Raw genomic sequence first — 27,751 nt, forward strand, 5'->3', positions numbered from 1 at the left:
TGTTTGTCAAAAGGTGTGCAAGGTTATTATTTCTTTTTAGTTTAGTTTTCAGTAACTAATAATTGCTACAAACCTTTCATTCATAAAATTTTTTTGAAGGCCCTTGCTCTACACAAATATAAAACTCTCCGGGATTTCACTTTCAAGAGAGCACAATTAAACTTTGATTAAAATGTTTGAAATAGTTGGCAGGGGAGGGGGATATGTTTCAAACATGTTCATATACATTACAATTAAACACAATTATTTACGCTTTAACAAATTTAATATTTTAGCGTTTTTAAATCTATGTTTGTTATTGTTTTTAAGTAGTGTGTATGGTTTTATTAAGGTATTTCATATTGCCAATTTCCAAAAGAAAACATTGATATTTTTAAATTTTCTTGTAAGCATTTGACATTATTATAAAATGAATAGCCAGTGAATTAAAAGAAACCAAGAAAAAAGTTCTATATTGGTTAATTGAATATTTTTTGTTTTGTGTAGGTCCATTGTGATGTTTTAATATTAGGACAATATTTAGTACATCAGTTAAACATTTGACCACATATATCATATACATATATTACAAACACTAATCATAAAATATTTTAAATAAGACAAAATTTCAAAAAGTGGATTGGTAAATACAGTTAAAGGAAAAAAGTCTTACTTTTGAAGTTTTGAACAATTGTTTGCTTACAACCTTGTATTTAGATATCTCTATTAAGAGTGTATTGTTTGACCTTTTCATGTAGTTGAATCGTTAAACACGAAGCTTAAGTCAAAGCTCCAATAATTAAAGCTTTTATTGATATTATTTATTGTAAAAAAACTTATACTAAAAAGTAAAACATTTTACCTAAGAGTTGTGGCTGCCAGTAGTCTTGTAGATTGTGAATAATCATCCACATTGGCTATACACGATGTTGCATTGTTCACCTTAAACAATATTTTTATTAATATTGGCTATCCATGATGTTGCATTGTTCACCTTAAACAATATTCTTATTAATATTGGCTATACATAATGTTGCATTGTTCACCTTAAACAATATTTTTATTAATATTGGCTATCCATGATGTTGCACTGTTCACCTTAAACAATATTCTTATTAATATTGGCTATCCATGATGTTGCATTGTTCACCTTAAACAATATTCTTATTAACCTTGGCTATACATGATGTTGCCTTGGTCACCTTAAACAATATTCTTATTAACATTGGCTATAAACGATGTTGCATTGTTCACCTTAAACTAAATTCATATTAACGTTGGCTATAAACGATGTTGCATTGTTCACCTTAAACTATATTCATATTAACATTGGCTATAAATGATGTTGCATTGTTCACCTTAAACAGTATTCATATTAAACATTGGCTATACATGATGTTGCATCGTTCACCTTAAACAATATTCATATTAAACATTGGCTACACACGATGTTGCATTGTTCACCTTAAACAATATTCTTATTAACATTGGCTATAATGATGTTGTCTTGGTCACCTTAAACAATTTTATTTTAATATCGGCTATACACAATGTTACATTGTTCACCTTAAACAATTTTATATTAATATCGTCTATACACAATGTTACATTGTTCACCTTAAACAATATTCTTGTTAAGAGAAGTAATTACTTTATTTAAAAGAAAGAAAAGTAAAATGGTTGTTGTTAATACAGGCAGAATAGTGAGAAACCAATATTAGAACTGTACAGCTCATGTATATGTGATGTAAATCCGATAATTTCAAATTACACACATATACTACGTTTATATATTTGGTACAGTATAGCTAATTAAGCTTATCAATGAGAGTGACTCAAATTTTCTTATTGCCAGCGACTAGACGATTTTTTTTCCAATGACGCATCCCTTTAGGTAGCCACTTTTATTGCACGACTATTGGCATTCAGTTTTTTCATCATTATAAAGATATGCGACTGTTTTTGGGCCAGGCTATTTTAACTAATAATACTTTAATTGCAATGCATCTGATATAGCAACAGTAAGAATAACAGATCTATAGTATAGATATATATACATTATACATACAACTACCTCCCTTCCTTTTTCAAAGACCCTCTTCGTCTGCTTCTAAATTATTTTCTGCTACTTGGCTGTGTTAATATAAGCGACACCATTAATTGATTTTCGATGACCCAATAAAAAGGTTGGTTGCGATGAGGAGATACAGCTATTTAACCCTTTCTCCATCTAGTGTTTTACTCTAATAACGTCCCCAATAAAATTGAGTTGGGACATATTAACAACCTCTCCGTATTTGGCATAATTCATTACTATGCCAAGTTAGGAATTCCAGACAAATTTCGAGCAAGATATATGGATACAAGGAGTTGAAAATGTATCTTTCTGAAACACATTTCTCTCTCTACATTATAATATTAGTTTCATATGGTACACTAAAATGTAAAATATATTTATTCTATTGGTTCTTTCTTTACTGGTACTGTAGATATATAGGTTCATACTTGCGGCCAATTTAGATCACTATTAAATTTTTTGTGCCATATTTATACAAATAGAAACTTCTGGTTAATATAAAATACCAGACACAAAACTTGCCTGAATATGGATATTATGTCGGAGATACGGAAAGTGTCATTTGTGACATCATAAAATACGTAAAAATTCATGTCTTTTTTAGGGGTTTCCTTTCCCTCTTCTCCTCTCATCCTTCCTTTTTAGACGTATTTTTATGACGTCACTTATGACACATTCCGTATCTCCTATTATGACAGTTATAACCATATGGTCGGCGTAAATATTTTTTAAAAATAGCATGTCTATATTATGTCAGCAACTAGCATTTTTTATTAACGCCATATAGTCGACATAAACCCTTAAATTTCATAGATTGTCAACAGTTTTGAAAAGGGTCGATCTTTATAAAATTAAAGAGTTTGCTTTTTCAGATTAATGCATCTCTGTCAAAATCTAGCTCATTTTTTTTATCAAACCACAACAATGTAGATATTTCATTAGATATACGGCAAGGCAGGAAACTTTTAATGAACCTAGTAATAGTGTGTAACTTTTTATCTTTGTGACGTAACAAAAATCTATCGTTTTTTTAGGGGTTTCCTTTCCCACCTTTCCTCTCATTCTTCGATTTTTGTTACGTTACAAGGATAAAAAGTTAGACACTATTACTAGGTTCCTTTTATTTAATAATATGCAGATAACAGTTTTTTACTGGAAAGATTGTCATTATTTACATGACAATAAGTTTTTTTTCGATAGCTGATAAGTAATTATCCTTATACTAAAGTAACAGGATGTTTGTCTGTGTGTCTGTCTGTGTTTCTGTACCGAAGGATCTCGCTAACCGCTGAACCGATCGGGTTCTCCTTAACAGGGTAGCTTCTCATAAGTCCCGGGAAGGTTTATAACTATTTTCTTGGAGGGTGGGACACCCCCAACCCCCCCAAAAATGAAAAATACCCCCCCAAAAAAAAATATTTTTTCGTTTTTTAACTAAAATTAAAATGATGGGGGGGCACCCCCCCCCAAAAAAAAAAAATTTTAACCCCCCAAAATATTTTTTAAAATATTTCTTTTAAAATCTAAAATAAGAAATTGGGTTATCAAATTCGACTCCCCCCTCCTCAAGTGCCCCTAGAGGCCTCTAGGGGCGTAGCCGCTAGTAAATAATAATAAAGTGGCAGGAATAGTTATTTATCGCGTCCTAGTATACGCAGCTGTTTGTAAAACTATTTGTTTTACGGTTTGGAAGCCATACTGGAAAAATGTTACTGTAACACGTGAAATGGAAATATGTTTAGAAAAGTTATACTTTTGATAACCTACATTTGTAGACTTTACAGAAATTGATTTACTTACATGACAATACAATTGAATGTTTGTGTGAAAGTTTTGCTAGAAACTTTGTTGCTCACACTCTCCTTTAATACCACCAAGATAAATTTCAGGGGAGGGCTGTTCTTACCCAGGGAGTAAGGGAGGGGACAATGGGCAATTAATTCAATATAAGAGTTATCAAAGAAAGGGCATGAAATACAGTTTAATCCAATAAATTTGTAGGAAATTATAAAGGGATTGTTAATTGAATAATTTCCATAGTGTCATGTATAGTGAAATCACAACTTGTTTTTGATGTAATATATTGAGGTTTTTTGGTGTGATTTTTATATTACAAGATTATTGGACCCGGCCAGCTGCTAGCAAGAATATGACTGCCCCTTTTTATTTTGTTTATTTCCCTTGCCCCTTGCCCCCACCTCCCTTCTCCCTTCTCCCCGTCTGCTACATTCCAAACTAACACAACGAGTGTTTATTTCCCTTGCCCCCACTTCCCTTATCCCTTCTCCCCGTCTGCAATATTCAAAACATACATAACGAGTAGCGGCATTTCATGCGCAAGTACCCAAACTCAGTCAGAAACTGCTAAATTCTTGCACATTCCCTTTAAGCCAGTACCCAAAGTCTGAGACTTCTAAAAATTGAATATTCGATCCATTGTCCCCTCCCTTACTCCCTGGTTCTTACCAACCCTAACCCCCTTCTATTTCTTTGGAAATTCCTTTCAGGGGTTAAAACATTTTTCGGAAAGTAGTTTCAGTTTGCTTCGCAAGCTATTTCATCCAAGGACGTCCAAGCTTTTTTTTTGGAGGGGTGGGGGATAATCATCCCTTTACCCACCCACCCATAGATTGTTATTTGACAATCTGCAGTCACGGCAGCTACATCTGGCGGCTGTTCTGGCTGAAAGCTAGGAATTCAGTTAAGAATCATATCTGCCTGTATTTCTTTTCAACGCTGACCACTAAAATTTTACCCTTGATTTTTACATATCATATATTTGATTTCTATAGAAATTATTTAGAATGCCCTAAATTTTCATCGGGTATCAGAATAAATGTTGATTTTATTAAAGGAGAGTGTATGGTAATATTAAATAGAACTTGTACATTATGGTCTTACTGTTTTCACACAAATATATCTTTACATATCACATCGTCAACAACGAAAAAAAATTAGGTAAAAATTACAGTATGTTTTTAGTCAGGAAAACCGTCCGATTTCTGTCAGGTGGTTTAGAGTTTGAAGCTCTTTATAGTGCCTATAAAAATTACGTCATACAATACAAATGAACAATGGCTAGATACTATACAGACTAAATTACCCATGACAGACAAGTATATATTATAATTGACCAATGGTAGGCCAGAATGACGTCATTTTTTATAAGCACTAAAGACATTAAAAAGCACTCCTGGTTTGCCTAGAGCGTGATTATGTAGTGAGAATAGTGGAAATGCATTGTCTTAAGCACAGGCATATCCTAAGAAAGCGGAGGTGGGGGGTTGTTTATTGATTGGAAGCCCTAAATTCCAATATAAAACATTATACTTAAAAGATTACATGATTATTTTCTCACAAAAATAAAGTAACATCCCAAACATTTACATTGCATGTATATTTTGAATGTAAATCTAATTTGTAAAATATGATATATTATCAAACATTAAAATCTTAACAGAGCATTTAATTAATTCAACTTTTATTAAATTATCTAAAATTAAACTTCTGCATCATATTACAAGAAGAGATATTTCATTTGAAGATAAAACAATATTTTCTGTCAGCGTGGTTCTTATTGTTGAACTCAATTACAGCTTCAATTTTTTTTTTTTTAATTTTCAATATATATTTTTTAAGGATAAGAAGTTGGAGGAGTTAATTGTTTACCTGGGTTATATCTCAAAAACAGCCCAATACCTGCTCTCAGATAATATATAAGAGAAAATTATAAACCAATCTATTTAGCCGTTTAAGTCATCTTAATAGACACGCGCGCGCACACAAACAAACAAACATCCAGGTACTTTAGCAAATAAAAGTTTTCTCAAGTAAATCCTCTATATTCTCCATTAAAAATTAAGGATACTGATTAAATTAATTGGCTGCTAAATTATCTACCTTACATGGAATTTAATTAATTAATTCCAGCAAAATTATTATCTATTCAAAATATATCTTTTCAAGTTTGACAATAGAACTGCAAAGTTTTAAAACATTTAATGGAATAATATAGAACTATTTTAGAAAAAAAATGTATAATTGTAATTGACAAAAAATTCATATATAAAATGATTATTTTAACTATTTTCTAGTTTTTAGGTTTTAACTTGTATGATAAGAGCACAAAGATTTGTGATAGTGTAGGCATTTTTGCGTTACCCTCATAACGGATATAATTTTAGGATAGGTTAAGCAAGGATAAAGAGAGCCCCATAAGGACAGTAGCCCGTAGAAGTAAGAACCTACAGAGGCTAGAAACATAATATGTTTTAAAAATTTGGATTAATTATCAAGCTACTAATTATTAGCTACTAAATCAAAGAAAAATTTAAAATAATTAATCATTTTATTATCATAATATTAATATCTGTGTAAAGATCTTTATAGAATACGGCCTCTAGATTTGATATGTTATGGAATATGTTTTGAATTTCATGGTTGGTAAAATAATGCAACATATTGCAAATTGGTATCATATGTCAAACAAAGATGGCCACATTTAATCTCAAGTAGGGGAGCAGAATGTAGGGATCTACGGGATAAGACAACACCCCCCCTCGTTGATGTATATCCCCAATGATGACATGCAAAATTTCAGACAAATCCCAAACTGTCCCAGTTTTAAGCAAGACGATTCCTGTGATGTCATATAAAAAGGGAAGGGGGGAAGAAAATCTCTTCACTTTTCTCCCATCTCTTTTGAAGAGATTTTCTTCCCCCCTTCCCTTTTTCTTTCCCGAAACGTATATGACGTAACTGGAATCGTCTTGCTCAAAACTGGGACAGTTTGGGCTTTGTCAAATTTCCCCTTCTGCAGATTACAATTAGTGGTTGAAACGATGGACCCCAAACTTCATGAACCAACCAATCAAAATTCAATAATTGTCTCCAAAGTTGATAAGATAAAACTTTGGGGACTATTGTTATAAACAGCCTAATGTCCCCTCCCTCTCTGGGTGCAGAGTCACACACACACAATTAACTTTATGCACAAATATTATACATTCAGTTAATGCAAATTTTGAATTAAAACAAGGTTTACTTTTTCATAATTGATTAAACAACAACAACACAGGTAAACTTAATTTTTTTTCAGCAATTTTTGCTGCATATTTTTGTGTATTACTTTGAAAAATATCCATCTTCGGGAAGATTTAGGAAGATTATTTTGTAAAAATATTTTTATCTTTTTTGCGTAGTTATTTTCCAGTATGGCTTCGAAACCGATCACAATCCGCTCGATTAGAACCGGTTCTAAGCCATACTTAAAAAGCATGTATCGTATCGTATTATTATATTATATCCAGTTTTCTAGGAATATAAAAAGGTCATAATCATAATATTAAAACCAGTTTTATACCGGCGGAAAGCTGTTTATAATATAATGCAATAAATAACTATTACGATTAATATTGACTCTTAGAACCTTCAATTAGCCAACTGTTCGTTGTATCACAAGTATAATACGCATTTGTTGCGTAATTGCAATACTTTTCACACTTATAGCTTCCAATTAACGAAAGACTAGCGCTTGCATCTTAATCACGAGGTACACTACAGAGCATGAACCTGGCTTATCATATGTTAAAAAAGCTTTGCAGTAATTATAAGAAAGATATATTTACCTTATAGTACATAATAGCATCAACATGGACTGTCACTGAATCTTTGGTCAAAATCTAAAAAAAAAGAAACATTAGAAAATATTATATCCTTGCTTAATAAGTAATAGGATGTTTCTCTGTGTTTTTTTATCTGTTTCGAAGGATCTTGCTTTCCGATGGACTAATATAGTTTTTATTTACAGTGAAGCTTCTCATAGGTCGGAGAAGATTTATAACTATTTTAGAGCAGGGTACTTTTTCCTTTTGTCCTCTGTCAATCTAAAATTATTAAATGGAAATGTTTCCGAAATAAGATTTGATTTAAAACACTTGCAACTATGTGATAGGAAGGAAAAGTAAAATTGTGATATATTTCCTTTCACAAAAATTTGGGGTGCCAACCCCCCCCCCCCCCACCCCTCAATTGCATGTTTGCATCTATGGCAGGGACCAATGATAAATTTGCTTTGAAGTATAAAATGTTGTCTCTTGTGCAGAGAGGTGGGAGAGATGAATGAATAATACGCAATTTCCCTTAATTTATTATAGGAGCACCATAACCCCCCACAATTTGTTAAATTGAGAGGGATTATAACCCCGAAAATTTATAAACAAAATTCTTAAGTGCCTAATACCTTGGTTCTGAGACCTTGGAGTTAGATTCTCCCCTATGATAAGGGGACACAATTTTACACCTTCCCCCCATATTGGGAATCTTACGATTCCCTGAAAAATAACTTTGGACTTTCATTAGATAGGGAATGGGGGGTCTACAATGTGATTCACTAGTAAATTCTAGGGGATCTACCAAATAAACTTCTATCTCAAAGAGAATTATAATCTTTCTTTGTCTAGTATGTATATCTGTGTTAGACCTGTTCACAATTTACATTTTTTTCATATTTGGTTTATAAAAAAAAATAATTATTTTCTGCTCTATGTTAAAAATTAGTGAAATTTTTTAAATTCAGCCATTCTCAGTTATTCCTATTAATGGAATTTGTATCCAAAAAAGGATTTTTTCATTTATTTCTTACTAATTTTCTAGGAATAAGTAATTTTTAATCATAATCCACTAAAATTTTCAATAACAATTTATATATTTTTTTATAGATGTGCAAAATAAAGCCACCAAAATGATTTTCCCCAAAAAATAAAAAAGTATTATTTTGATGAGATCTACAGTGAATATTTGTGAAGATATCTAGGTTGACAGTGGCACAATTACACTTACACAATAGGAGTTGCAATATGTCAACAGTCATCAAAAATAATTCAAAATTATTTTCGTACAAATTATATTTTTCTGATATTCTAAAATATTAACTTTTCTCTTACTTTTCTATCTTAAATATTTAAACTACTTAACCATTTTAAAACTAAATTGCTATGAAAGATATTTGCCTTAAACTGTTTTTAACCTATTTTTGAAAGGTATATGAAAAATATACTCTGACACCCGTAGAATCGGACTGCAGAGCTAAAAATGAAATTAATAGCCAAAATCGATTTTTATTAGGATTTTAAAGTTTATTTTTTACTATGGATTTAGTAAATTTTACTGAATCGTGAACTGTCTTTTCTTTTTGGGTAAAATTCTAGCTTACAAAGCATTTTTCTTTATAATATAATAAAAAGATAATGATAGTAAAAAAAAGCTCTTTTGATTTTATATTTATAATTATTCATTAAAAGTGAAAGATGTAAGATATATCTTTGAATTAACATAAAAACTATGAGGATTCAGCATTAACCAATGACAAAGCTTGAAATCTTTAAATTTTAAATATAGTGTTTTCACAAAGTGACTTATTCCCAATATAATATAATAACTTTTATTTAATCAAAATGAAAAGAATGAAAACTTTACACATTAGAGATACATACTTTTTAAAAATATTTTTAAAAATAAGTTTGAATAATCTTATTTTATATCATATTTGTAAATGTGATAAAGATAAATTTGTTGTATTGCATTATCATTTATTATTATTTTACAAATTTAGTCCTCTACAGCCGACTTTTATGTGTTTTAAATGTATAATAGACATGAAACATTTTTATGTTAATTCATTGATATATTGTAAAGAATTAATTTTTTAATCAGTTTTGATAGATAAAATAGCATACAATATTTATGAAGCAAGACACTCTAAAAGTATTTTACTCACAAAGGAAAGAAACATCACGATTCAGTAAAATTTATTTAATCCATAGTAAAAAATAAACTTTAAAATCCTAATAAAAATCGATGTGGGCAATTGTTCTCATTTTTGGCTTTGCAGTATGATTCTACAGGTGTCAGAGTATATTTTTGATATACCCTTCAAAAAAAGGTTAAAAACAGTTTAACAACCTGATTTTAAAAGTCTTGTTTTTCTAAAATAGGTTTGGTCTGTACGTCCGTCGCTCTGATCGTAAAAAAATACGTGATGGAAAATTTATATTTATGGTCTTTGTTTTTAAAGTTTAAAATGTTTATTGTCCTAATGATGTCTAGGTCGACTAGGAACAACGCATCTCTATGTCAAAGTATGAAAATGAACAGAATGTGTCAATATCTAAAAACCCGTATTTAAATATTCTTTGTTCTTACTTCTAAATAATGTTGAATATAAAAGTTTGGCACTTTTTTGGCTTCGCACTTATGGATGTTGTGATCCTTATATTAATGTTATTTACCTCTTGTGGTGGCACATCGAATGTTAATACTCTCATATCCACCTAAAATAAAATAAATATAATAATCTTAAAATATAAGTAAGTTTTTTTTTGTATTAAGCTTAAGAGTTCGGAAATGTTGTTTTTCCGGGTTGGTTGGTTTTATGCTTCCCCCCCCCCCCCTCCTCTAGAGGCTATTGGCGAAACAACTTGTAGTTGAAGAAAAAAAAATTGGTCTCGAATCATTTTCCCTGAACTACAACTGACTCTGAACCATAATAAATTTGCCCAAAAAAAAAGAAAGCAAGAAAATTATTGTTCACGTAATTTTTTCTAGTCTGTATACAGTTTACCTTTACCATACCATAAATATAAATTATTTTTATTATTTTCTTCATATAGTCTATAGGTATTATTTAAAAAATTAAATGGTCTTTATTTTAAAAAGCAATTTGTTCTTTTTATCTCAGAACCTTATATTCTGGTTCTTTCATATTGAAACTAAAAGGTCTGACACTCTACGTTCGTCAATGCATTTTATTATCATGGATGTTGTTATTCCTGTTTTGTTGAAGGCCAATGTTTGAAAGTAAAAAAAGGAATTCTAAACCACAGAAAGTTTTCAATCACACTTCACCAGTATACACTTCCTCTGACGTTGATAAAATAAAATATTGTTAGAAGCTCTTTATAGTGTCTATAAAAAATGACGTCATACAATACAAATGACCAATAATAGGCCACTACACTACACAGACTAAATTACCAATGGAGGGATAGAATACATTTTAATTGACCTTTGTTTGGCACTATAAAAAGCTTCATATTGTTAACTTTAAAATAAATAAAGACAAGGATGTCAACATCCATTTAAATGTCAACAATACCAGTTTAGTCTTATTGTCATTTTACTGCAATCGTAATAGTTATTTCTCGCATCGTATTATAAACGGCTTTACGCGGATATAGAATGTACAATTATACATATATATTTTTAGCCCGTGCCTTCGGCAAAAGTGGCAATTTTACCATTTCTCAGAATAAGCTGGAACAACCAACAATTGAACAAATCGTAGATTTTTAGCAACACGTAGATAAAAAGAACGGTTGCCGAGCCCATAAGTAGCAGAGCCCAAACTAAAATAATTTACCTTAGTATAACTATCAACACAGGGAATAACAAAGAAAATTCCAGGGCCCTTGGATCCACCCTCCAACAGCCGACCCAGCCGAAATATAACCGCTCTCTCGTACTCCTAAAATAATTCAAATTAGACATAAGGTAGATTAGTGAATATAAAAAATGACGTCATTCAATACAAATGACCAATGATAGGCCAATACACAGACTAATTACCTATGGCAGGATAGTTTACACTTTAATTGACCAAGGGTAGGCCAGTATTACGTATTTTTTTATAGGCGCTAAGTTTGTGGGCTAACCCTTCCTCACAGAAATTTGAAATAATGATTTTTTAAGAAAATTTTACATGTTTAGGTAAGTGTATTTTTAGTAAATCTTTTTATAAATGTACAATGAAATGAAAATTATAATTAAAATAGATAAAGCGAAGAAAAGTGCAACAGGTTTGCTTAATTCATATTACATATACTAATAATTGCAATAAATAAGTAAGTAAGTAAATGAATATTTGATGATGTTTAAGTGTATATATAAACTAATTATAGATTAAAGTAGCATAAAATTACAAGATATAGGTACACAACATTGGATAATTTATACAATTTACGATGTGTCGGATTAGGATCCGATGGGCTAGACGACTTAATAAGAGATTTAAACAAAAGACTTTTCTGATACCAATACACGATGGTTAATAGATAGAAATATCTAAATAATATTTAATGACAATTTGACTTTTTAAAGGCATTTAATTTTATTTTTGTAAAAACGCGAAAATCCAACAAGCAGCCTTATTTCTGTCTTATCTAGCAGCAGTTCCATAAAAATTAAAGAAAAAGTCTTAAAATTTAGGACCTTTTGGGATTCAACTCAGGAATAATGTATAGCCAACAAGCGAAATAAATAAAATGATAGTTGGGGTGTAGATAAAAAGGTTGTTCATACTACGAAGCGAAGTGAAAGGTTTTACCTTTGATCTGTTTTATAAATAGAGAATTTTACTATAATGGTAAATAAACTAAAAATACAAATTGATATTTTTTTAATAAGCAAAGTCGCAGTTATATTTTGATGAGACGTCACAATAATAATTCTGAATTACTCCCCTGGGGCGGTGGAAATATACCTTGTCTATGTTTTGTCTGTTGTAATAACATTCATTTTTATTACGTTTTATTATTCATTAAATTTATATAGCTTATTGATGGCGTATAGATTCTGTATTACTATTGGCAGATTCACAGCTAAAATTACTCATAGAGACACATACATAAACACTTTTTTTTTAAATATTGTATGGGCAACAAATTATAGTTTAACAATTACATTTACTGAATATGGACTTTAAAAAATTTATATTTATTTCTTTTTAAAGTATATAGAAACAAACATGATTACAAATTTTTTTTAGATATTCAAAAATGAAGTTTACTATATATTTGCCTGTGTATAGGGCCAATATAAGAGAATATAGTTACACCTACTTACATATAAATTAAGTAGCTTTGCTGTATAAATAACTTTGTTAAATTTTTTTTGGAGTTTATTTTTGTAGAAGCTATGACAATCTATTTTCCTTAAAAATCATCTAAGTTGAAAAATATCTAAAAAATGTTCTTCTTCAGATAATGGTGTAAAAATGTACAGAGGACATGGATATTTCTTTCTTTTTAGGCCTTATTTAGCGAAAATTAAAGAAAATACATTAGGAATATTTTTTTGGCGAGCCAATTAGTCATAAAGTATAGTTTTGGTATATTACAAAAGTCCTCTAGATATATGAATAAACCATAGAAAGGGGGAAATATTAATGTCATTAACAAGGGGAATAAATATCTTAATTATACATAGGAATGGTGAAATTAAATACCATAACTTTAACTTATTATACCTATCATACTTTTACTTATGCTAGAATCTTCTTCCCTAGCCTACATGGGCTTCGAATGGATGAAAAGGAAGCTAGTAAAAGTGGCGGCACAGATTATGACGTCAAAAAAAATTAACCAATGAGAGGCAACTATAAATTTTACCATTGGTCAATTACAGTGTATACTGGCCTTTCATTGGTTTCATAATCTGTGCCACCACTTTTACTAGCTTCGATGAAAAGTAACCCTACAAGAACCCATTTTCTCGTATTCATTCGAATCCGGTGGATAGGAACCGGTTCTCATCCATACGAAAAAAACTATGTCTAGCATCGTATTATATCCAGCTTTCTACGAATTTAAAAATGTACAATCATAAGATTAAAACCATTTTTTGCCCGTGTCTTCGGAACCTCGGGGCTAAAAAAACTGGATTTAATCTTATAATGGTACATTCTATATCCGCGGAAAGCCGTTTATAATACGATACGAGAAATAACTATTCTCAATCCCCCTAATATTTTTGTATTACTATAAGCAAGCAAATAAAGATATGCTTTAGGTTCTAATCTATATCTTTGCTATCTATACTTGATATAAGCTCTTGTTAAGCTATGTATCTCGAAAATAGCTTAACCGAATAGGGTTGTAAATGTCTAGGAGTGGTTTTTGACTATTTTCCTAAGTTATAAAAAAATCATATTTGGGAGGGGTGGGCGGGGGGATATCCTATGCGAAGATGATTAAATTCCCTCCACAGATTATGACGTCATACGATAGAAATGCCAATGAGAGGCCAGTATACACTGTAATTGACCAATGGTAAAACTTATGCTGGCCTCTCATTGGCTACTCTATCGTATGACGTCATAATCTGTGGAGGGACTTTAATCATCTTCATTCTTTGCTTCTTTGATAATATACTAGCGGCTTCGCCCCAAGCCTCTAGGGGCTTTGCCCCAAGAGGTGATACAAATTTTTTTTTTGGCGAAATACGTAAAAGGACCAAGGAAATCTTCTACAAAAAAAATGGGGGGGATTTTTTTTTGGGGGGGGGGGGGGTTGGGGGTGTCCCACCCCCAAGAAAATAGCCTAAAACCACCACAGTAGGTATATTCCCTGAAGAGTAGAATCCGATCGGTTCAGTGGTTACCGAGATCTTAAGGGACGGACGGACAGACAGACGGACAGACGGACAGACAGACAGACAGACAGACATCGTTCTACTTTGTATTATAGATAGTGTGAACTAACCTGAACAACTTTAACAGCAAATAATAAGGAAACAGGTAGTGTGGCAAGAATGAGCAGTACCGACAGAAATGTGATCAGGTGACCAAATAATCCTGGCCCATCCAAACTATCTAAAATATAAGAATTAATATCAATAGTGGGCTTGTTTACTTCCCTCAATGTGAATTTAGGGAGGTTGTAAATGTCCAACTCTCTTTCTACTTTCCTGACTTAAAAAAAAACTTTACATATGACTGTTTGATTGTATGCTTTTAGGTTTTGTTCTTGTTAGTTATGTTGTCAATTGATTTCCACCTCCCTTATCAAGGACCTCACAATAGAATTATAAATTTAAAAATACATAAATTGTTTTAAAAAGTATACTTTCCTGCATTAGTTTAATATTTCTAAACAACTAAATGTTATTAGGGTTTACTCACAATATTATAACTTAAGAAATGTTATGTGAGTGTTGGTTAAAAAGAAAAAAGAAAATTATTTGTTAGATGTGTTCAAAATTTTATAAATTGTTAGGATATTTTCAAATTTGAATCAAAGCTAATATCTAATTTTACATATCCATCATTCCGTCCGTCCATTAAGCTATATGATATTAGCTACTTATAATGTTTTAAAGATTAAATATAATCATTTGCTTTAAACTTACTTAGGCCATCGTCTGTTTCAAATTTCTTAATATTCAATAAAAATATTGTTTTTATTTTTATGCTTCGATAGTAATGGATATTGTTACCCTAGTTATTGATAAAATTTAGATTTTATTTATTATATAATTTCTAAGACTCGTAGCTTGATAATTTAAAATTTGTTTTCATTCCAATGTAACAGTAGTATTAATACAATTAGATATAAACATTAGTTATTAGTTGTTAGTAAATAATATTTTTTCTCGTATTCATTCGAATCTGGTGGATAGGAACCGGTTCTCATCCATACGAAAAAACTATGTCTAGCATCGTATTATATCCAGTTTTCTACGAATATAGAAATGTACAATCATAAGATTAAAACCAGTTTTTTTAGCCGGTGCCTCCGGCACCTCGGGGCTAAAAAAACTAGTTTTAATCTTATAATTGTACATTCTATATCCGCGGAAAGCCGTTTATAATACGATACGAGAAATAACTATTTCTTACTTGTATGTACCCTACTGATTTAAACACTGACTCGTATTTACCTAATTGATTCATAGAAAGTCCACAATGCTTAGCGTCCCCATTTGAAGAAGCTAAAATTAAATATATCCTTTTGCAACATATTTATGGAAAAAAAACAATCATGCAATGTGTTACAAATAACTATGAAATTAATTCATACAAAACAATTTAAAAATTTTATAGCTTTATATATTAGCTAAAAATTTACTATTAATGAAATTAAACTTATAAAGTTGGTATTAAATAACTAAAGGATACATATTAGGAAAACATTTATTTTCCCAAATTCTAAGAAATCATTGTTGCTCTAATATTATGATACTTTAAATGACAGGATGGTTGCAATCTCACATGGATTGAAATGGTTTGTTATTTTCTGAAAGAAAAAGACGGATCAAAAATAGATTAGGCAGAGCAAAAATTAAATAGGACGCAAACAAACGTTAGGTAGAAGCATTTTAATGTGCCTTTAAAAATGACGTCATACCGGCCTATCATTGGTCAACTAAAATGTATACTGGCCTGTTATTGGTAATTTAGTCTATGAATCGGCCTATCATTGGTCATTTGTATTGTATGACGTCATGTTTTATGGGCACTATAAAGAGCTTCGTTAAGTATTATAGGGGAATGAGGGGTAACAAGTGTTAAGAACCCAGTAACATTTTTTTTCACCCAATAAGGATATCCAGCTGGTAAATAGGTGTGCCCGACACTGGTCTAATATGATTAAGAAATGATGCTTCATGAATGGTAGCGTAATCATAGAAACCAGAAAGGGTAATTGGTAATTCAATTATCTTGTGTGATGCACCTTCTTTACAAACAGAGTAAATCCGTACTTTTTCCGGATTTTTTTATATTCTTTACTCTGAAAGTTAGGGTCATGTTGTTTGCCTGTCTTTCCGTCTGTTTGTCAATTGAATTCTAGTTAAAATCAGGGCCGACATCAAAAATTAACTTTGTAGAACTTTAGTATTGATCCCAGGCAGGTTTAATGCCAAATACAAAAAAAAATCTAATAAAAGAACCTCGTAAAAGTGTCGAACTATGACGTCAGAAAAAAATAACAATTAACCAATGAGAAGCCAGTATTCACTGTAATTGACCAATGGTAAAATATATAGCGGTCTCTCATTGGTTAATTGTTAATTTTTCTGACGTCATAGTCAGACACTTTTACTGGGTTCCTAATAAAAAAATGTTTCCTTCAGCTTTCCGCAAATGAAAAAGTACAAGATTGTTAGCCCCAAGGAGAAATATTTATGGAAAATTTCTGTAATACGATGATATAAATATTTTTTTCAGCATGGCTCTAATCCAACGGATATTAATCGGTTTCGAAGCCATAATGGGAAAAGCATTACAAAGTAAAAATAGATTTAATGCAGTATTGCACATTGGTTTTCAAATATTTTTCTACCTGAAATAAAATACATTAGTAATTGTTATTGCTGTGCTTCTTATTTACATAATTATTCTTGTTAATAATGAAACCAAAATTATTTAGCATAAATGATATTATATGATATGAACCTATACAGTTAGGTTTACTTTTCAGCATTAATATTTAAATTTTGTAGGTTTGTTTCAGAGAATTTTATAGATACAGTATTATGTAGTTAATACCATTCAAAAAAAATTCATTCAAATCTATTGCAGCGCTTTTTAGAATAATTCATAGGTCAAATAGTGTGTTCACTTTTAAAATATAAAATTGCTTTTTTATAAAAATTTTATTTGCTGTTTAATGTTCTTTTTTTCATAGAGAATGCAGTTAACTTGTTATTGCTGCATTATATATACAATAATTGTTAAACAAGGATGATTGACATCATACATAAAAGTTAAGCTCTGAAACGGTGGGACAGACGAACATTAACACTTGTAGAGTACCAGAACTGAGTAAGCAGAATGTATTTATGTTTAAGTCTAAACAAATTTACAAGAAGAATTGTTAAAAACTGCTTAAGGATACTGTTTACGGGCATACTTTTATGACTTGATTATAGAGATGGTTCACTTATAACATTGTACTTTGTTTTCATTATAACATGTTTTGAGTTCTATCCTTATTTAGTTTATGATTTGTAAAGTTATGTATTTGAAATGTGTATAGTGTTGGTTGTAACATTATTGTCAAAAACACGAAATAAGCAACTGTAAAATATTTATCCATTATCAGAATATATTTCTATCAAATTTTTAAGGTATTTATTCATAAACTTTCGGTAGGTATTGGCATAAAATCACTGAAATAACATTAGTAAATGATTCCTTAAAAATTAGAACATAATTGTTCCAGCAGTTACTGAGATATTTTGCTGGGGACAGGTGTACTGACATTTTTTAGTAAAGAAGCTACTCTAAATTTCACTTTGTCCGTCCGTCAGTCAGATGAGATTAACTCAGCTGCTATTAAAGCTAGAACTCAATTTTTTTGGTCTAAATTCCCATTATTATTGAGCATACCTTTCTCTTTCGTTTTCTCCTCTCCTTTTAAGGCTCTTGAACATTTTTTTATGACATATTTTGTCCTTTTGTCTATCTATGTTTTTTGTGCCTCGTCCTTGTTTCATACATTTCTCCATATATTAGAGTATAAATATTTGTATAAAAACCTATGCTTATAAATAAATATATTTATATATGTAAGAAAAGCAATAATTCTTATGATATGACACAGGAGTGAATATCCAGAGATTAGCAACAGATCCATGTATCCATCCATCCTCCCACAATAATATTATATATTGGTCGTATGTTCAAATGTTTTTAACCAATTCATACAAACTATACTAGTATAACTCCCCAAAATGCTTGAATATTAGACATTTTTATCAATGTAATTTAGTTTAGTTGGGAAAACTGGCGTGTGTTGGGGGTGTAAACACCTTCCTTAAACTTTTTTCCCACCCTAATGATTTCACACCCCTCTGGCGAGTTGCTGTGCACGCCACAGGTATTACCATTATAACCATTATAATAATTTAAAACTAATACAAGTACAATAAATATGAATTGTTTATAAATTATTAAATCGTAATAAAGAATTCGGCTCAAGGCATAAATTTTAAAGATCTTTTATTTACATATTTCTTGCTGCTTTTGTGATACAACATAAATGTTCTGTGTCTTGTTGTTATGAAATATCATTATAATTTCGGAATGGCTAGCACACTTTTGTCAAACGATAAAGTTCACATTACTACAAACCATACGAGAATTGAAAATACCATACACTCTAAACGAGTTAGATACATGGTTGTATTATTCTGTGTTGGGAATGCAAGATATTTTTTTACAATGAACAAATAGAAATAATCTAGTTGATTACTCTCTAAATGAGCCAATAGGAGAACAATGCAGGTACATTCCATACACGCATTGATTGAAATTTTGTACATATATTGGTAGAAAAGGGAATATTTTTAAACTTCGTTCGCATAATTAGTCGCTAAAAATAGTCCCATTTCCTAAGTTAAAGCATTGCCTGGGTTTAATTTTTTTGTGTAAAAATTTATTTCCTAGTATAGCGTGAAGCACACATGACAAAACCTAAAATAAGTTAGCTATGAATTGTTGAATTCCTTAGGATAAAGCTAACTTTCTAGAGATTATCCTCGAAAAATTCGTCGCTTGTATAATTTATAAAATAAACAAAGGTGTTTGTCTGCTACAGAATCCATATATAAGTTTGATAAAATTTAGGGTCAGAGGGACCATCTGGATATGATATATCTATAATTTAATACATCGTTCTCAAAATTCTAATATATTTAAAAGTGAAAAAAAAAATTACTTCAGAAGAGAGAAATTAAATACTACAAAGGGAAATTGAAATAAAAGACAAATAAAATATAGTTTTCTCAATTAATAGCTAGTGGCTCATTCATGTATGTAACTGACAAACACTAAAACACAAAAGTAAATAATAATAATTCAAAGAGGATCCTTTTTAAAAGAGTAAATGTTTATAAATAGTTATTTATTGCATCGTATTATAGACAGCTTTCCGCAGAAATTAAGATGAAAATGATAAGCTTAAAACAAGTTTTGTTAGACCCGAGGGCATAATAGGCTCTTTTAAGGAAAGCACCTAAATATCATCTTTTCCTTATTTTTGTAACGACCACAGAAAAGTATTTTATTAGCACAATCTTACCACGCGATATGTGTTCTAAAAAAACTTAATTATTATCACCATTATGTCTGATTGTGTAAAACCTGACCTTTGTTGGTTGTCTGGAAATAGCAAAAGCTTTGTTTGCTTTTATTGTAATGACAGTACACTGCAATGTTTGAGGTATGGGAGACATTATGAAAATGAATATTTAGTTGACAAGCTATGTTTGTCCATTATTTACAATATTTATAAAAACTTGGAATGTTGGGTGACACAAAATAGTAATATTTAATAACCCTCTTTATTTGAACTATAACCGTATTGGGCGTTAATTTTACAGGACTTCCAAAATGTAAAATAATTGCTGTAACTAATTTAAAACTATTATACTTATTTCTTAAATTATTTTATATTTTGCCCCATGAGAACTAGGTTTTATCCTAAATATGAATTCGCGTATGTACAAAGACTTTTTTGTCAGTATCGAAACATAGAAAAGGAACTTAATCTGATATTTAAAAGATTTCAGAATGCTAATACAGCAGAAAAAAAGTCACCAATGCAAAATTTGAAATTAATTTTTTTGCAGAGGTGATAGCACTTCCCTCGTGGCCATTATTCAAAGCTTGACACAAGGTGAAATTTAAATTGAGTGGAAACAGCAAAATAAATCCGGCAAAATTCTGTATATTTCAATTGAAACATTAACCCCCCCCCCCCCCCTACACACACACACACACAATTTTCCAATTAAGATGCATTAGATAACTCCATGACGTAAAATTAACCCCCGAGGTTATTTTTTTAAGTAAAAGGGGGGGAGGGGGAGAGGTTAACAAAATATCGTTACTTCACTTCCCCCGCCCCCACTAAAAAAGCTTGGACAATATCATAAAAAAATATTCTATGTTAGGAGGGGGTGGGGTGGCTGTAATAATCGATTTATTAAAATTCCTAGGAATTCTAATACAAATTCTTACTTAGAAATTAGTAAGCAATGCATAGTTTGAATATTTATAAACAATACATATATTGTAAAATACTAAATTTAGCATAAATTTCAAATCAAATATATTCTTTATATGCTAATTAGTTACTTGTCAAGATATTGACAATTTTTTTTAATTGATGCAATGCTTTCTCGTCTGTATTTCTAATTTTTAAATTGTACTGAAATATTTGGATTTAAAGTTGAAAATGAACAAAAACTTTGAGTTGTACAAAATGTACAAAATGTAATTAATAGAAATGATATCAAGTGTAAATACATTGATATACATTGGTATAGATAACATTAACCAGTAGGATAATTGTTATTATCTAAATACAAAATAGGCCTGTTCATTATTCTTGATTTTCTGTGTTTCATATTTACATTTTAACATTTGCAAAAAGAAACAAAAAAACAGGGGATTTAACTAATGGGAGGGAGAGTGGGGGAAGGCGCAGTTTGTGCTGTTGTAACAATTTTTGGTTCTTATTAATGCATAATGTGATACATATTGCAGAAATGAACTCACGTTACCTAGAAGTAAAGGACCTACCTATGAAGTGTGCGAAATTTATGTTCTGTATCTCAACTGGTTCATAATGTGTCCTTTTTAATTTAAATTTGTTCTAAATACATATGTTCTTTTTCTTTTGCTTAGAAATTAATTTTAAATAAAAGCTTTGCTAAAGTCATAAGTATTAAGTACTACTATATTATCATGATAAATTTTGAAGAATGTTTTATATGATAAAAAGTAAACAGTGCTACAAAAAGCTTCATCTAAGAAATCATTGAGCTTTGTTCTATAAACGTTTTTTTTTCATTTTAAAAGCCAAGGCAAATAGAAATACAAAAAATGAAATAATGAACGGGTCTAATGATGTTACAATATATCATTAAGTTCATTCAATCATATATTACATATTATTATATCTTTCCATCTCTCTCTCTCTCACTCTCTCTCTCTCTCTCTCTCTCTCTCTCTACATCTCTCTCTTTCTCTTTTTCTACTTCTCTCTCTCTCACTCTCTGCTTCTCTCTCATTTCTGTGTCTACCTATCATTTTCTCAGGATTTGGCAGTCGAAGTCGCGTTTAGCACAACCACAGCCTAAGAATCTGCCGAAAAAGCGGCTAATCATGACTAAAATCAGCCGTCGAAAATTTAGCAGTCATACAATAGCTGAGCCTATTTCTATACAATTACATTTTTCCTTTATCAATATTAGCAGCTACACCGCCCATATTTATATTTATATTAATGTGAGCGGCTACTAAGCCCTGATTTTTCTGATATACATATCTAAGCTATTTGCACTTTGATGATATAAACAAATGAATGTGGCGAGCCAATATTAATAACAAAGGTCAACTTGATATTTTCCAAAGCAAAGCTATTCTAATAATTTCTTTCTAGAACGAAATCATATTATGTTTTCTATATTATAATAATATAATGAATTGATCAGAATGTTAAGAAGTTGAAAACAGTTTTATTACCTAATCTACGATTACTATTTTCTCCCAAAAATGAAAAACATTATGATCTTGGCAGATATGAGTTTTGTAATATTCTATTCCATTTTGTTCTCTCTTAATAATAATATTGTCTCATCTGCATGATATAACTTTTGATAATAAGATAAAATTACAAGTTACAGTACTCAACACCTTTATATAACTTTATACAAAATTGTATGTATATGAACTTGTTGTAAAATTGCGTAAATACAGAATTCTGTTTAAAAGGAAATAATTCCAAATTTAGAACTTGAATATGGAGATGTTTCCCCTTAAATAATTTTCTTGTTATCCTAGGAATCATTTTTTAAAATATTAGGTGAATAGGATGATTATATCTTTTGTCAAAAAGTCCATTATTATAGAAAAACTTGACATTTCAAAAGACTTTGAATATAAAAACTGTAAAAAACTGATTTTTAAATTTACTGAATGTACTGAGGATAATATTTTAAGATGGCAGATGCACTATTTTCTATAAATGATATCCAAGATTTAATTTTACATTTTTGTCAAAGGATGGCCATTGACGCCCGAAACCATGAAAAAAAAAAAGAATGATGTTTCTCTTATCATTAATCTATATAGGATGCGGAAAATCTTGCAAAATACCGTCAAAATACAATTTTAGCTTTAAAATCCCCCCCCCCCAAAAAAAAAAATTTTCCAATATGAGTTGTAATATCATTAAAATATTGTTACATCGCTTCAAAAATTCTACACTTCACTTCTACGGTAATATTTCGAAGTCAAGCTACATTTGATGCTTAAAATTCAACAGTTAAGCAGCTGGGTACAAAGTCTTGATAAAAAAATGCAGTCCCAAATTTTGTTATCCTATTATTTGTATTTGTAAGGTGTGGAAAAGCCTTTTATATTACATATCGGTTCATTGAACAAGATTCCCTTCCTTATCTTATGGTAACCACACAACAATGTAAGCTGTTCTATCATTTATGCAAAAGTAATGTAGCTGTTTAAGTAATAAATTTACAATTTAATTCTATCTGTTTTTATAAATCCTATGTAGAGTTTTTATGTTTGTTAACTAGTCACTGAATCGATTTAGTTTTTTTTATTTCATTTAGTTTCCAGAGTGGCTATTAGTTATTTCAGTTTTTAATAAAAGTCTTTGAATGGCTTTAGGTTATTTTTCTGCATTAGATTGTGCATTTCATTGAAGCTTGATATATGATTTGTTTTACTGGTACTTAATCAACTTAACCCCATCCCCTAGATATAAAGCCCCTAGAATCTAGGGATGCACAGTTGCTGCTAGTTTTTTGATTTTCTAGCAGAATTGAATCAACACCCCTAGTACAAAGTTTACCAAAGTTTTAAACAATTGTTAACAATATTTTATCTTTCAGGTTAGATAAATCTAATTTCCATCTTATTTAGTTTATATTCCAATTAAAGGTTAATTACATTTGCAGAAGAGTAAAGAAAAGAGTCTTAACCCATCCAAAAACAGGTACACCCCTCTTCTAGTCATTATCGAGACTTTTAGAATTACACATTATCATATATCCCTTAATACTTTTATTATAGTTTGCCTACATATATAGATAAACCTTATTTTTACATATGGGATAACTTATTTGAGACTTTCTTTCAAGTTTCTTTGTTTTCAAGGGACCTAAATAGAATTAAAACTCAAGAATAAGGTATAGCAAACAAGCAAAATAAATATTAAATAATAGTTAGGGCAGATGAAAAGGTCGTTGGCCCCACAAAATCACAAAAATCAGCTGAAATTACTAAATATTTTTCAATTAATTTAGTTATTGGTAAGAGCTGATAAAATCCCCTTGTATTTACCAAATTTCTAGGTTACAAAATTGATCTAAAGCATTTTTGGTTAATTATCTGATAATTGTTCTCTTTCCTTTTCAAAAGTTCTTGATTTATAAAGAAAATTAAGATCTTCTTCAATAAAAATAGAACAAATTGATTATGTAAAACAAAAACACCCCTTCCTTAGAATAAAATTATATTCGAAAAAGTTTGGACACTGCTTATATGCCTACAAAATTAAGGTGCAGTAAATGTAGTTGGAGACGTGCTAAAATTTTGGTGAGCAGATAAAATTCTATCCAATGTCACCTCCCTCCCAGGAAATACTCGTTTCCAGCGGACAATAATTGTGACTGCAGTGTTTATATTGAAATCAATGTCAAATAGAGATTCTATTATTGTATGCTTATGTGTTATAATTTTAGGGGATTTTCCTCAATTCGGCAAAAGAGCTTTTTAAATTTTAATTACTTAGATAAGCAAATTAATCACTTTATTGCAAAGACTATTAATCAGCACCTTATTAATATTTAATCAACTTTATTCACCCTTCCATACACCTATCCCGCATCAATGAAGATAGCATTCTTGGCCCGTCCAAAATTTTATTCAATACTTGTTGTGAATATATTTTTTGTAGCTTAAAAGTTTAAAAATTTAATTAAAGCTTGTTCAGTTCATGGGAAGGTTTTATGCTATTTTTGGGTGAGTATCTGGGTAAACCATCCCTCAGAAATAAATAGATATATTGCTTCCTCTACACCGAAACCATAGTTTTTTTTTCTTCTAAACTCATATAGCTATGTCACTTTTGGAATTAATTGTCCTTATGAATATTATTTTTTTTTCAGGGATTTTGAAGAATTTTGCTAATAAAATACTAGCAGATACTTTTTCGGGTAAAGGGAAATTTTTGTAGAATAGATGAAACACCTATTTTGAGTGGGGAAAAAAAGTAAAATATAAATAAACATTCATTCCAGAGTGCGTAGAAAATATAAAACTTACTTTTGTCGGTGATTTTGTCGACAGAGGACTGTATTCCCTGCATCTTTGTAAATCAACAGTTGATTAAATTTCACCTAAAATAAAAAAAATTGGTCAAGTTTCATCTAACTGTTTTCTGTATAAAATGCAATACGTCCCTTGCAGGGACGTCCAAGCTTTTTATTTTTGAGTAGGGATAAACAATCTGAATAATGGAAGGAATTCACCTTTGGGAGGGGGGTAAATAATTTCACCTCCCCTCCCCTCCTGGTTTTGGTCGTACCCGAGGCAACCCATAGATGGTGGTAAATTTTTTATTGGGGGAGGGGGTAAACACCCCTTTACTCCACCCCCCCCCCTCTTGAATATCCCTAGACCATAGAGGCTAGAGGCACAAACGCTGAAAATGTTTATAAAGAAGACCGTGTTAAAATTGTGATATATTTCTGCATATGAGTATACAATATTCACTGTAAAAACTATTTCCAATATACATTTTGCAATATTTTTTTAAAATTCATAATAACCTACAAAGATATTTTCAAAATAAATGTTTAAATTGTAATAAATAGACCTACAATTTTCAGTGAAGTGTTCCAGGACAGGTTTCCGGCTATTTAAAGGGAGATTGCTAACCCCCAAAAGAAATATATCAACAGAAAAGAAGTATAAGGTTCTACCCATAAATTCTTTTTCAAAATAAAACGGGTTTTCTTACAGTGTGTTCATATAAGTGTAGACTCTTCACAAAATAGTATTTACACCTTATCAACCTTTAGAGGAGGGCAGAATATTTACTTTAAATAAATGTACAGGATGTACAACAAATAGGCTGAACTTTCAACCTGTAGAGAAGGGCAGAAAATATTTACTTTAAACACACAGGGTGTACAACAAATAAGTGGATCTCAACAATGTAGAGAAGGGTAGAATATTTACTTTAATAAATGTACCAAAAATAAAATGAATTATCAACCTTTGGAAAAATGTAGTATATTTTCTTTTAACACAATATGTGTACAACAAATAGTTGAATTATCAATTTTTATGGAAGGGTTGCATAAGTGAACAACCTATACACACATTAATTTTAAATATTGGTACTTTTAGATCTAAAATGTGTTCATCTGATAATCTTAAACCATTATAAAACGAATATTAGGATTTGTGTATGTTTGTACCAGAATAAATTTTATTTCAGAATTTTAGACATGAGAAACATTCATTGCATATTATATTGTAACTAATTGCATAAATTAAGATGCAATTATTATTTAGCATTATAAATAATAGATCAATTGGGTCTAAGGTTTCCATAATAATTGAACCATATTTTGAATTGTATCACATTTATAATTAAAAAGAAAGAAATAACAAGGACTATAATGAAAGTAGCAACAAAATCAAATAAGCAATTATGTCCAAAAACTGCGAGGAATGTTAGGAAACCAAATGTTTATATGTATTTAAATCAACACAAAAATATGAGACGGAGGGGGACAAAGTATCTTAAAAATAAGCCGCGTGACGTCATAAAAATGAGGAGATGAGAGAAGAAATGGGAAAGAAAACCCCTAAAAAAGAGATGGACAATCCCTCATTTTCATGACGTCACATGGCTGATTTTGAGACACTGTGTCCTCCTCCGATGAGACTTCTAAGTTACAAAGAAGATGAGCAAATCCCGTTTCTGTTAGATGTCTCAGAAAAACCAACGCACTAAAGGACTGGCTATGTATAGAGTTGCTATGCTGCTTAGAAGGAAATACCTAATATGTTTAAATTGAAGATTTTTTTGGTTTCACAAACCACTTCATAACATTTCTTTCAAAATTTACATATTCACCTAAATCTGAAAAAATATAGAGAATAAATAATAAAATGATTACAGTATTCTATAACCTTATAAAAATAATAAAAGTTTTTAAGTTGTAATTCTAAAAATAAAAAACTTTTGTGTTAAGATTTCATGAGAAAAATTATGATGAATTTACAAAATTCTTACATATTCAACTTATTTCTATTAGCGATGCAGCTATATAAGCTACCCATGTACGTCTGTACTGCCTTTAATATTTATGTTAATCTAATGTAAGACTTAATCACGTTTTCTATACACTATGCAATTTTTATGAGAGAAAAATTAAAAAGGAGAAATATTTGTGTTGTTTTGATCTAAACAAAGCGTTTGATACAGTTGTGTGTGGGTGTTTGTATTGATTTTGCCAACTAAGATCTTGTGAACGGCCAGACTTTACATTCAAAAATTAAATTTTGGGGACATGCAATCCCACCCATCTCTGGGAAACCTCTTAAAGCTAAGGAAGAAGCCAATGACAAAAAAGGTTAATTTAAATTCTAAAAATAATGTATTACACTGTTTTTCTTAAATTTAAATTTTGCCTGTCGCAGATATAACCAGGCCCAAGGGTCCAATCTCACCGTTTATGCAAACAACTTGGGACATTTCAATGGATTTATTTAACATATAATCCTAATAATACTTCATCTATACATACTGGCTTGTAATTCTGTTGTGATTCAAATGTATAAAATATTTCAGGAATCTTCCTTCATCATTT

The 27,751-nt window shown here is 30.3% G+C and overlaps 1 protein-coding gene across 2 annotated transcripts in view; it reads right to left on the bottom strand.

Moving 5' to 3' along the window:
* The window catches only part of LOC145315957 (band 7 protein AGAP004871-like), a 32,217-nt gene extending 5,194 nt beyond the window's left edge, over positions 1 to 27,023 (bottom strand). The window contains exons 1-8 of one of the 2 annotated variants that reach the window (XM_080156192.1): positions 26,939 to 27,023; positions 25,191 to 25,264; positions 15,770 to 15,820; positions 14,593 to 14,702; positions 11,475 to 11,579; positions 10,345 to 10,386; positions 7,684 to 7,737; positions 842 to 921 (exon numbers count right to left, since the gene is read on the bottom strand). In XM_080156192.1, coding sequence (XP_080012318.1) covers positions 842 to 921; positions 7,684 to 7,737; positions 10,345 to 10,386; positions 11,475 to 11,579; positions 14,593 to 14,702; positions 15,770 to 15,820; positions 25,191 to 25,233 — 485 coding nt within the window. In that variant the 5' untranslated portion in view covers positions 25,234 to 25,264; positions 26,939 to 27,023. The remainder of the gene's footprint in view (positions 1 to 841; positions 922 to 7,683; positions 7,738 to 10,344; positions 10,387 to 11,474; positions 11,580 to 14,592; positions 14,703 to 15,769; positions 15,821 to 25,190; positions 25,265 to 26,938) is intronic. The other variant, XM_080156193.1, reaches the window with a different exon arrangement.
* Between the last annotated feature and the right edge of the window lie 728 nt (positions 27,024 to 27,751).

The sequence above is a fragment of the Acartia tonsa genome, chromosome 4 (assembly GCF_053477335.1).
Source record: "Acartia tonsa isolate MP-2025a chromosome 4, ASM5347733v1, whole genome shotgun sequence".
Classification (NCBI taxonomy): Eukaryota; Metazoa; Arthropoda; class Copepoda; order Calanoida; family Acartiidae; genus Acartia; species Acartia tonsa.